At 41.9% G+C, this 12,893-nt stretch overlaps 1 protein-coding gene across 3 annotated transcripts in view; it reads right to left on the reverse strand.

Annotated features, from left to right (window-relative positions):
- LOC120046539 (Golgi-specific brefeldin A-resistance guanine nucleotide exchange factor 1-like) overlaps positions 1-12,893 on the reverse strand; it is a 137,273-nt gene that overhangs the window by 56,139 nt on the left and 68,241 nt on the right. For all 3 annotated transcript variants that reach the window (XM_038991866.1, XM_038991865.1, XM_038991864.1), the window contains exon 4: positions 3,439-3,570. In XM_038991866.1, coding sequence (XP_038847794.1) covers positions 3,439-3,570 — 132 coding nt within the window. The remainder of the gene's footprint in view (positions 1-3,438; positions 3,571-12,893) is intronic.

Genomic DNA, 12,893 nt, shown 5'->3' on the forward strand with positions numbered 1-12,893 from the left:
CCTTAGTGTAAGTGAAGTCAAGTTTGCTCACCTGTTCCCCTTCTGAATAGCACTTTGAGACAACTGCTGATGTAAAAAAGAGCTTTATAAAATAATTGTGATTGAATAGCACTATTATCAGACAGGCCCAGGTAACATTTTTGTAAAAATACCCGATCTTCAAATGTTGCAATAATAGTTTCGCTGCATTAAAAGTTGACTTAACTGGCCTTCATGTTTTAATATGTTTTATATAATGCCTATATGACGTAACAACTCATTAGAAAACCAGTGTGATATTTTGCGCCTCTCTTTTGAGCGGGTAATGAAGGCAAATGCTCAGTTGAGCTGTTCTATGAGCCTTATGAGGCTGGTGTGGTCATGGCTGCTTTCAGCAGGCTGAGTGGTGGTGCCTCTAGGCTCTGAGGGATGTCGGAGAGGAGGGGATCAGGATGTCCATCAGTGGAGGGGCTTAGGCCAGCACTCCCTCCGTGCCAGGAGACCTCAGGCCACAGATTGAGGGGAATTAGCCCTCACTCAATGAAATGTGTGCACGAGTGGGAGTGTGTGTGTGATTTCCCTTGGTCTCTTCCTTCCATCTTTTCCGGACCCCCCAGGGCGACAGAGGGGGTAAGGCAGGGCCCATTGCAAACAGAGGAAGGGTGACGGGGGGACAAAGGGACGACACGAAGGGGAACATGTTCGGAGTGACACGCAGGGTAAAAGCAACAGGGCTGAGTTACATGCTGTGGTGTGTTTCTCCTGAGAGGAGCCTTGGGAAGGGATATTAAGAATGTGTGCAAACTTGCAGATCCCTCTCCACCACATCACAGACACGGGAGAAAGCAGAGCTCTGTAATCATTCAAAGACAAAAACCTCCACTACATCTATACAACAAAGCAGACAGACTAAGAGAGACGTATTTAGCCTGCCACCAGTGGCCGCTTCATCGCTGCTATTAACATGTTTTGGCAATTGGACTTTTCAGTTGTGATACTTGAAGAAAACTGTTAATTGTTTCCATAACAGACAACTTTATAGTGAGGAAAAACTATGCCAAAGTGAATCGATCCCTAATCAATGTAGGCCGATGTTGAGAAATCTATTGAGAGATTCTAATTAGCGTTAGGCTTACCATACATCTAATGGGAAACATTTGAGAAATTATTACAAATTGACAAATAAAATGATCAAAAACGAGTGAATGACCATTAAATCTGAACATTATTGACACTGCAACCAGCAGATGGCAGTGTTCAACAGGATCAGCCCTCTGCCTGTCTCTTAGTATCAGTCATTCACCACCAACACAAGTCATTTTAAACCTCTTACTCCGCTTGTACAACGGTGTGACAAGTGGACAATTGAGCAAAAATGACTTCATTTGAGACATTTCCTTTGGCTGGGGTTTTGAAAGCAATTTCAAAATTACTGCATTTACCAAAGTTTTCATAGATTGAGTAGGCCTACTACGTGTGCAGTACTAATGTAGGCTACATGTCATATTGTTAGCTAATATAGACAGCCAGCTCTCATAAATGTCTGAACGGAGGGATACTAAGTTGACTTTTCACTGGAGAAGGGCCTAATCAGAACGGCTGGAGCAGGCTCATTAGTATAAAAGCCCTTCGACACTGAAAGATCGTTCATTCAGTCTCACATGACTCTATGAACACGAGACAGACCGTCTCTAGTTCACCTGGTTATCAAGGTAAGAGGTTTCTCTCCGACTCTGCAGTCAATTCTAAATAACTAGGTACTGGCATTTCCTTTAAATGACCATGTCGTAAGTACCAGAATACTACTAAGGCAGTACTTAGGAACTATTTGGATTTAAATGGTAACTAAGCCCTGTAAATTTGGCACTACTTACTGGCTAATCAACAAGACATCAGGGCCAACTCCATAGTAAGTACATATTCTAGTAGTGAAGTGAATAAGTTATTCAAGTGAATACGTTATTCTAGTGAATAACGATGTTAATGTCTAAACAGATTACATTTAGAAATTAATTTCAGTATTTTACAACCTTTTCGGGGAGGTCTAGAATTAATCCGTTGAATTAATCAAAGCTCTAGAATTTATTTTACAATTGAAATCATAATACTTTATAGATGCAGAATCTCCGTTGAAACTCTCAATCATTATTTAGCATTTTATTAGAAAGTTTTAGTATTTAACTACATTACATTTATTGTCCAGTAATATGCTGTTGAAAAATGCATGTATTTATGTACGATCAGAATACAACCAGTGCTTCCTCAGTTCCTCAATACGTCTAACGACTGTGATCCAACGAGCCGCTTGCTGTGTGAGCAGACAGATGGTGTAGGGGAAAATGATGCCGTTGACTTCAGTGTGTTAACAAGCTGGGAAAGACCTCACAGCATTTGAGGAACACGGGTTGAATTCAAACGGAGGGTAATATCTGAGCGTGTCATATCCTTCATTCTGCGCTGGAGGGCCATTGTCTTGAGGGCTGCAGGGTCACGTTGCCATGGTTTCCCACCCATTTGAACTCCACTGATGAGGTGTGTGTGTGTGTGTGTGGGGGGGTTATAGGATTAGGAAACCGGCGTTGGGTTTGGAGTGACAGACAGGGGATCTGGGAGTGATTTGTGAGAGGCTGATCTGTGATGGTGTGTGCTTGTGGTTTGTGAGAGAGTGGTGTGTGTGTGTGAGGGTGTGTGAGGACGTGCATCTAGACTCAGTCTGCCAGGTATTCCAAGGGCTTGTGGGATCAGACTCGAAAAAGACAACTACGGTGCACCTCAGGACACATGCCAGAAGCAATGGTCGTAGAGCTGAAATCAAATTACACATAGCCTACCCTTCCCACATATGTTGTATTCACCAAATATTTGGCCAATATAACAGCTGAATGATAAAATTACAGCCCAATAAAAACAACGTGTTCAGGACAGTGATGCGATAAATGGTGTTATTCAATGTTACAATGGAGCTTATTTATTTCAGCGAGGCGTCGCAGCTGTTTTGACGGTCGGAGATGTAACATTTATTCAACCCCTGCCATGTAGAATAACATCTGGTGATACATGCTTTCTTCACACTTTGGCAACTGGCGGACGCCTGCCATATTTCCATGATGATGCTAGCAAGGACGAGCTGTGCCATTTCTGTAGTAAACAACACGTCCATTTAAGCATCGATAAATCAGAACTCGTCATTCTTGGCATGCCTGGAGCCAGAGGGAGTCCATGATGACTGTGTTCTCACAGATTGACAATATAAACAAGTCACCCCTCCAAATGGAAAGCCGTCTTTAAAAACAACGTAGTGGTCCCACACAGAAATCTCTGTCAATGCTACATTACTTACAATATCATGGCTAAATAACTGACAGAGCACCTTACAGTGTTCTCTGTATATAACATAAATGCTTAGACAACAGACCTGACCGGTCTGTCTGTGTGTATGAGGACAGCTGTGCTGCTCACCTATGAGGCCGTAGGACAGGAACTTGTTGACAGAGGTGAGGGCCAGGCCTGTGATTGGTCCGGTGGTGTCTTCAGATCGTACCACCTCCAGGAAGGGCCGCAGGAATACGTTGGGCTCCACATCTGACAGCTCTGCGGAGACAGAGAGGAGAGGTCGGTCAACACTTACAATTAAGCAACACTGAATACAAAACAGCTTTAAATGTATTGATAGGTTTGTGTTTTGGTGGATCAATTTAAGTGATCATTTAAAACTATATACACAGTGGTTCTTCCTTTAAAAGTTGTCTCATACTGCAGCACACCTTGTGGGTTGCCGCATAATTCTATGGCAAGTTATTTAAGTGTCAGCCATAGTTGCCATTAATGCTAATTTGACCACCAGAGGGCATCTTTGAGAAGCATTTGACAGTTTTTAATATAGGCTGTACATAGAGAATTTAAAACCTTTTTTTGTAAGAACATAGTATATGGGATTGATTTTAAGAAATGTAGCTTAATTAATTTTATTAAAATTATAGTGTTTCTATTCCAAGAAAATTGAAAAACGAAAACCTCAAGGTTTTGCTGTACAACGTGACCGGTCGGGAGTAGGCTAATAAGAGCAAAATAATCCTAACATTTCCACACTCTAATTGTAGGCTAACCAACACCGAAACGGAGAGAAAAATCTCATTGATTTATCAAGACCAGTCCCCATGCTTGTCTCAGAGCAGAGCGAAATGGTGCTGAAATAGTTGACCACACGAGGGTAGACTATTGCTTCAAATCCTATTATAACAATTGGATGACTTTGGGTTTTCCAGTAAGCAACAATTTGTTGCCTTCATTAGCCTACTTTATTCTGAAAAATGTATCCGTAACTCTGCCAAGCCTACAAGCAAAGATGAACTGGTGAAGGCCATCAAGATGTTTTGGCTTGAGAAACTGACCATACAACAATGCAACAAATATATTGATCATCTCAGCAAGGTTTTATCCATGGTCATGGAGCTGGGGGGGAAGTGCAACTAAAATGTAGTTGAAATAAACATTTAATACAATGCAAGTTGGGGGGGATTGTCACACCTAGAGTAGCCGGGCATTTAAAATGACAATTTTGTAAATAAATCAGAAAAAAGTTCCAGAGCTCACAGGTGACTGTCCGCCAATACCACCTGGCTCTAGACCAATGCATCAGCTGATTCGTTTTAAAATCACAGCTAAAGCGATTTCATTAAGGGTTTCAGTTAGGAAAATATGGCGCTGTACAACTGGACCAGTCGAGTGTACTGTAGGCCTAAGCTACTAAGTGACTGCAAGTGATGTGCAAAATAATCCTAACATGCCCAAATAAAAATTTGCTTGATTCATCAAGACCAGTCCCCATGCTGTCATTCATTATTATTACTAATAATCGCTGGATAACAGATCAGTGCTCGGAACTCATTAAGAGGCAGCTTCTATCTCAAATATAATCATTAATTCAGAAGGTTAAACCCATAGGTTTTAGGTCTGCAGTAGGTAAAAATTATTATTCATAAACCATGGAGTCGGTACATCGAAAATCTCTTCCCAACTATTTTGCAATCTATATGGCACAGCTGTCCATTTAATGGTCCTTAAATAAAACTGGTATATATTTTTACTTTTCACAATTTATTTTAACCAATTTTGGTCTTTAATGCAGGACCGACAGACAAGTTCTTTACTTTCCCCCCCTTTTTCTAACTGAAATTGCAACCAACTTTCTATGGCTTGTTTAAAAAATAACGATATTTTGGAGATGATTTTGTTTCAAATACCCGAAAGTGAGAGATTGTAATCTGAATAAAGGGGAAAAAGACAATCTTGAACATGGGGTGAGACAAAAATAACAGTTTGTTATTTAGAATGATATATTTCTGTTTTTAGAGGGGAAGAACACAGAGAGCACACCGTGCCTATTTTTCAAAAATCGTCAGTCCACGTCAGGTGAAATTCCCCCATTGTAAACTCAGCAAAAAAATAAACGTCCTCTCACTCTCAACTGCGTTTATTTTCAGCAAACTTAACATGTGTAAATATTTGTATGAACTAGAGGTCGACCGATTAATCGGGATGGCCGATTAATTAGGGCCGATTTCAAGTTTTCCTAACAAATCGGTAATCGGATTTTTTGGACACCGATTGTGGCCGATTACATTGCACTCCACGAGGAGACTCCGTGGCAGGCTGACTACCTGTTACGCGAGTGCAGCAAGAAGCCAAGGTAAGTTGCTAGCTAGCATTAAACTTATCTTATAAAAAGAATCAATCTTAACATAATCACTAGTTAACTTACACATGGTTGATGATATTACTAGTTTATCTAGCTTGTCTTGCGTTGCATATAATCAATGCGGTGCCTGTTAATTTCTCATCGAATCACAGCCTACGTCGCCAAACGGGTGATGTTTCGCATTCGCGAAAACAGCACTGTCGTTGCACCAATGTGTACCTAACCATAAACATCAATGCCTTTCTTTAAAATCAATACAGAAGTATATATTTTTTTAAACCTGCATATTTAGTTAATATTTTACCATATTAATGACCTAAGGCTCGTATTTCTGTGTGTTATGTTATATTTAAGTATATGATTTGATAGAGCAGTCTGACTGAGCGGTGGTAGGCAGCAGCATGCTCGTAAGCATTCATTCAAACAGCACTTTCGTGCGTTTGCCAGCAGCTCTTCGCTGTGCTTCAAGCATTGAGCTGTTAATGACTTCAAGCCTATCAACTCCCGAGATTAGGCTGGTGTAACCGATGTGAAATGGCTAGCTAGTTAGCGGGGTGCGCGCTAATAGCATTTCAATCGGTGACGTCACTCGCTCTGAGACCTTGAAGTAGTTGTTCCCCTTGCTCGGCAAGGGCCGCAGCTTTTGTGGAGCGATGGGTAACGATGCTTCGAGGGTGGCTGTTGTCGATGTGTTCCTGGTTCGAGCCCAGGTAGGGGCGAGGAGAGGGACGGAAGCTATACTGTTACACTGGCAATACTATAGTGCCTATAAGAACATCCAATAGTCAAAGGTATATGAAATACAAATGGTAGAGAGAGAAATAGTCCTATAATAACTACTACCTAAAACTTCTTACCTGGGAATATTGAAGTTAAAAGGAACCACCAGCTTTCATATGTTCTCATGTTGTAAAAGTTAACTTTTTTACATGGCACATATTGCACTTTTACTTTCTTCTCAAACACTTTGTTTTTGAATTATTTAAACCAAATTGAACATGTTTCATTATTTATTTGAGGCTAAATAGATTTTATTGATGTATTATATTAAGTTAAAATAAAAGTGTTCATTCAGTATTGTTGTAATTGTCATTATTACAAATAAATAAATATATAAATACAAAAATCGGCAAATTAATCGGTATCTGCTTTTTTTTTGTCCTCCAATAATTGGTATCGGTATTGAAAAATCATAATCGGTCGACCTCTAGTGTGAACATAAGATTCAACAACAGACATAAAATGAACAAGTTCCGCAGACATGTGACTAACAGAAATGGAATAATGTGTCCCTGAAAAAAAGGGGGGGGTTAAAATCAAATGTAACAGTCAGTATCTGGTGTGGCCACCAGCTGCATTAAGTACTGCAGTGCATCTCCTCCTCAAGGACTGCACCAGATTTGCCAGTTCTTGCTGTGAGATGCTACCCAATCTTCCACCAAGGCACCTGCAAGTTCCCAGACATTTCTGGGGGGAATGGCCCTGGCCTCCGATCCAACTGGTCCCAGACGTGCTCAATGGGATTGAGATCCGGGCTCTTCGCTGGCAATGGCAGAACACTGACATTCCTGTCTTGCAGGAAATTACACACAGAACGAGCAGTATGGCTGGTGGCATTGTCATGCTGGAGGGTCATGTCAGGATGAGCCTGCAGGAAGAGTACCACATGAGGGAGAAGGATGTCTTCCCTGTAACGCACAGCATTGAGATTGCCTGCAATGACAACAAGCTCAGTCCGATGATGCTGTGACACACCGTCCCAGACCATGACGGATCCTCCACCTCCAAATCGATCCCGCTCCAGAGTACAGGCCTCGGTGTAACGCTCATTCCTTCAATGATTAACGCAAATCCGACCATCACCCCTGGTGAGACAAAAGCGCGACTCGTCAGCGAAGAGCACTTTTTGCCAGTCCTGTCTGGTCCAGCGACGGTGGGTTTGTGCCCATAGGCGACGTTGTTGCCGGTGATGTCTGGTGAGGACCTGCCTTACAACAGGCCTACAAGCCCTCAGTCCAGCCTCTCTCAGCCTATTGCGGACAGTCTGAGCACTGATGGAGGGATTGTGCGTTCCTGGTGTAACTCGGGCAGTTGTTGTTGCCATCCTGTACCTGTCCCGCAGGTGTGATGTTCGGATGTACCGATCCTGTGCAGGTGTTGTTACACGTGGTCTGCCACTGCGAGGATGATCAGCTGTCCGTCCTGTCTCCCTGTAGTGCTGTCTTAGGCGTCTCACAGTACGGACATTGCAATTTATTGCCCTGGCCACATCTGCAATCCTCATGCCTCCTTGCAGCATGCCTAAGGCACGTTCACGCAGATGAGCAGGGACTCTGGGCATCTTTCTTTTTGTGTTTTTCAGAGTCAGTAGAAAGGCCTCTTTAGTGTCCTAAGTTTTCATAACTGTGACCTTAATTGCCTACCGTCTGTAAGCTGTTAGTGTCTTAACGACCGTTCCACAGGTGCGTGTTCATTAATTGTTTATGGTTCATTGAACAAGCATGGGAAACAGTGTTTAAACCTTTCAGAATGAAGATCTGTGAAGTTATTTGGATTTTTTCGAATTATCTTTGAAAGACAGGGTCCTGAAAAAAGTGCTAAAAAAGTACCAAAAAAACACACACAAAAAGATTGGAGGCCACTGTGTTCTTGGGGACTTTCAATGCTGCAGAAATGTTTTGGTGTGTTCTGTGCCTCGACAATCCTGTCTCGGAGCTCCTCAAACAATTCCTTCAACCTCATGGCTTGGTTTTTGCTCTGACATGCACTGTCAACTGTGGGACAGGTGTGTGCCTTTCCTAATCATGTCCAATCAATTTATTTTACCACAGGTGGACTCCAATGAAGTTGTAGAAACATCTCAAGGATGATCAATGGAAACAGGGTGCATCTGAACTCAATTTTGAGTCTCATAGCAAAGGGTCTGAATACTTATGTAAATAAGGTATGTCTTTTTTTAAATAAATGTGCAAAAATTTCTACAAACCTGTTTTCACTGTCATTATGGGGTATTGTGTGTATAGATTGAGGGGGAAAAAATAATGATACATTTTAGAATAAGGCTAATGTAACATAACGTGAAAAAAGTGAAGGTCTGAATAATTTCCTAATGCACTGTAAACAAAAAAGAAAATGACTTGATTAGAGATCACATGGCCTCTACTCTGAAAAAGGAGCAATATTATTTTCCAATATCTTAATGCTCTCAGATATCTCCCCTTATGGCAGTGGGATTTTCAAATCCCAACCAAGTGTGGGAAGTCTCAGTAGGGCCTTAGCCCTCAGTTCTGCTGTTGTGCACAAACATACAGAACAGCGTGGTCAACAGCAGTGTGCAGACTTTTCTCTGCCTTTAATATGCTTTGCTCTCTATAAAAGGTCTGTGTAAACAGCTATGGTGCCCCAGGGCAGATCAATGGGGAATTAGCTGCTGTGGAGGTTGTAACCTTTTCCCGCTGCTGCAGCACGGTAAGAGATGGGAACAACATGGAGCAAATGTGTGTGTGTCAGAGAGAAAGACAGAGGGTGAGACACACAGAGAGAGAGGCATTCAGGAACCGCCTCTTATTCACCTTGGCAGCGCACGGTATCTTATTACAACTCAATTTCCAAAAGCTCTTTTTAAAGGCAGCTGTGTAGGATGTGGGATTTAGCATTAATGAAATTGACTGGAGAGTGACTGGGCTTGGTGTGGGGGTGGGGGTTGCTGGTGGTGCAGCAGGGTCAAAGCTACTGGAAGAAATCCCATAATGCCCTACAACAGTGCTTGTATGTTTACATTTTCCAAAACAATGACAAAAGATGTGTACAATTGACAGAGTAAAAAACAATGAACAAGCTTATTCTAAAGCACCCACAAGAGGCAGATTGTGGTGTATCAATTAAAGATTCAAGTCAGGATACATCATTGAGCCAACCAAACACAGCTGCAGAACATGAACCAAATCTTCCTCTTAATCAATTCACAGAAATCCAGTTCGCCTTGCATCTCTCGCGATTGGGAAACCACCTCGGGCCAATCCACAGAGGCTTGGGTAACAGCTCCCTCTGAGGGTAACTAAGAGAGAGAGAGAGATGGGGGTGTAGAGGGGCTGCAAAATACAAAGCAGGTAAAACAACAACGGCAAATTAGTGGAGTCACGAACACTGTTTGGAGTGTTGTGTAGAAATACTGCTTGCCATAGCAATATCACATGGATTAGGCTTCCTCTGGAGCAGCTACTCTAAACGCGAAAAAACAACTTGTGACTTCAAAGGCTGAGAAGAGCCTCGACCAAATTTCCAACAGTGCACATGTGACCGCCACGCATTAGCTTGTGATATCCAATACCCCCGCGGCTTGTTTGGAAATCAAATATGTAATCATTTTCGAAATTTCCACAATCCTTCATCGGACGCCAGGTTGCTCTTAGACTTGCTTCTAAAAGTAAATCTCCTCCCGCTTGCTTTTTCTTTTTCTTCATTTTTTGGGGAAGCTGATGTTTTCTTTGTATTCTCCCTCAATGCTCCTTTGATGGGGTAGGTCCATTTGGTGTACGTTTTGCCACAACGCTGCAGTATCGGACTGAACAACGGTCTCAAAGAACCATAGGGGTCACCTGAACTCCGCTGAAAAGTAATTTCCTCCATCAGATATCAAGGCAGAAATAGCAAAAACAAACTTAAAGGGGTTGTGTTCCTATCAATCATTCCATCAGCTCTTAGAAACTTTTAAAGGAGGGGGCTTAGTATACATTACTTTACAGTTGGGAGAGGAGCAAGGGACGGGAGAGGAAGTTGCTCAACTGAATCTGTCAATAGAGGCTGATAAAGATTTCATCAAAAGCGATCGCCCCTTAAGTGCCACGGCTGCGTCTCAAAGACCCTCAGATTGGTGAACTCAATTGTGTTGTATTGATCCGACTGGCCATCGGTAAGCAGGGGCTAGGCCATCGGACAGTCTCTGGCTGGCCTGCCCAATCTTCTTAAATAAAGGCTAAATATGGCTCTGTAGTTCAGCTCAATCTCCAGGGCTTGTAGAGTGAAATAAATAAAGACGGCCACAGCACCACCACAGTGAGATGATCACACCATAACCAGGTTGACCTCTGGCTGACATTGCTCTATATAAAAATAGGATGAAAGTCACTCACCATCCATGTAAATTGCCTCCCAACTGTCTGTCTGTGTGTGTGTTAGAACAATTTTCTGAGGTTGTTTGAGGATATTTGGCCATCTTGGAACCATAGCCCATTGTTCTGCTTGGTGTGAGCAGCCATGTGTGGCCTACCTTTGCAAACAACCAAAGCAGAGACAGGGAGAGCCTGATCCTTTGCCCCCAGGAAAGCACCTCAGTCCGTGCCATCTAACGTATGCACATTGGGGGTAGAGCAGAAAGGGTTTAACTTATTTGGGGTAGGGGGCAGTATTTTCACATCCGGATGAAAAGCGTGCCCAGAGTAAACTGCCTGCTATTCAGGCCCAGATGCTAGGATATGCATATTATTAGTAGATTTGGATAGAAAACACTCTGCAGTTTCTAAAACTGTTTGAATGATGTCTGTGAGTATAACAGAACTCATATGGCAGGCAAAAACCTGAGAAAAATCCAACCAGGAAGTGGGAAATCTGAGGTTTTTAGTTTTTCAACTCTTTGTTGAAAATCCAAGATACAGTGGAAATGGAATGGGGTCATGATGCACTTCCTAAGGCTTCCACTAGATGTCAACAGTCTTTAGAACCTTGTATAATGCTTCTACTGTGAAATGGGGGCGAATGAGAGGGGATTGAGTAAGGTCTGCCATGAGCTGACCATGCACGTTCATGTGAGAGTTAGCTTGAGTTCCATCGCATTTTTGAAGACAAAGGAATTCTCCGGTTGGAACATTATTGAAGATTTATGTTAAAAAGATCTTAAAGATTGATTCTATACTTCGTTTGACATGTTTCTAAGGACTGTAATATGACTTTTCGTCTGAACTTTTGCCTGGACCTGCCCGCGCGTCGTGAGTTTAGATTGTGTACTGAACACGCGAACAACAAGGAGGAATTTGGACATAAATGATGGACATTATCGAACAAAACAAACATTTATTGTGGAACTGAGATTCCTGGGAGTGCATTCTGATGAAGATCCTCAAAGGTAAGTGAATATTTATAATGCTATTTCTGACTTCTGTTGACTCCAACATGGCGGATATCTCTTTGGGTTGATTTGTCGTCTGAGCACCGTCTCAGATTATTGCATGGTTTGCTTTTTCCGTAATAAAAAATAAATAAATCTGACACAGTTGCATTAAGGAGAAGTGGATCTAAAATTCCATGTATAACACTTGTATTTTCATCAACATTTATGATGACTATTTCTGTAAATTGATGTGGCTCTGCAAAATCACCGGATGTTTTGGAACTACTGAACATAACGCGCCAATGTAAACTTAGATTTTTGGATATAAATATGAACTTTACCGAACAAAACACACATGTATTGTGTAACATGAAGTCCTATGAGTGTCATCTGATGAAGATCATCAAAGGTTAGTGATTAATTCTATCTATATTTCTGCTTTTTGTGACTCCTCTCTTTGGCTGGAAAAATGGCTGACTTGTCTCTGACCTAACATAATCGTTTGGTTTGCTTTCGCCGTAAAGCCTTTTTGAAATCGGACACTGTGGCTGGATTTACAACAAGTGTATCTTTAAAATGGTGTAAAATACATGTATGTTTGAGGAATTCTAAATATGGGATTTCTGTTGTTTTGAATTTGGCGCCCTGCAGTTTCACTGGCTGTTGACAAGGTGAGACGCTACCGTCCCACATACCCTAGAGAGGTTAAAACATGGAATACTAGGAGGGACGAGGAGCTGAGCTCCCACTAAACTGGCACTGTAGGCACCAGTAGAAGAGATTCACAAGACCCTCAGAATGTCCTGATATCAACATTCATATTCGTTTTTTACTTTAATGTAGCATTGTTCTTGTTTGTTGCAGATGTATGTATGGTGAATCTGAAGTCAAGTAGAAAAACTATTATCAGAGATCAGTACGAGATCAAGGCAGAACATTTTTTCTGAGAGGGCTGCTTCAAAAGTGAACAGCAAAAAACAACACGCACAGGTGCACAGTACAATATCCTAGGTTTTTTTCAGACTCAATACACTTTTCAGACTCAACATGTACATTCTTAGCACATTGGCATTAAACCTTAAGTTGCCTTCCAGCACCTTCCCAGTTAGG

This window comes from Salvelinus namaycush, chromosome 4, assembly GCF_016432855.1.
Source record: "Salvelinus namaycush isolate Seneca chromosome 4, SaNama_1.0, whole genome shotgun sequence".
NCBI lineage: Eukaryota > Metazoa > Chordata > Actinopteri > Salmoniformes > Salmonidae > Salvelinus > Salvelinus namaycush.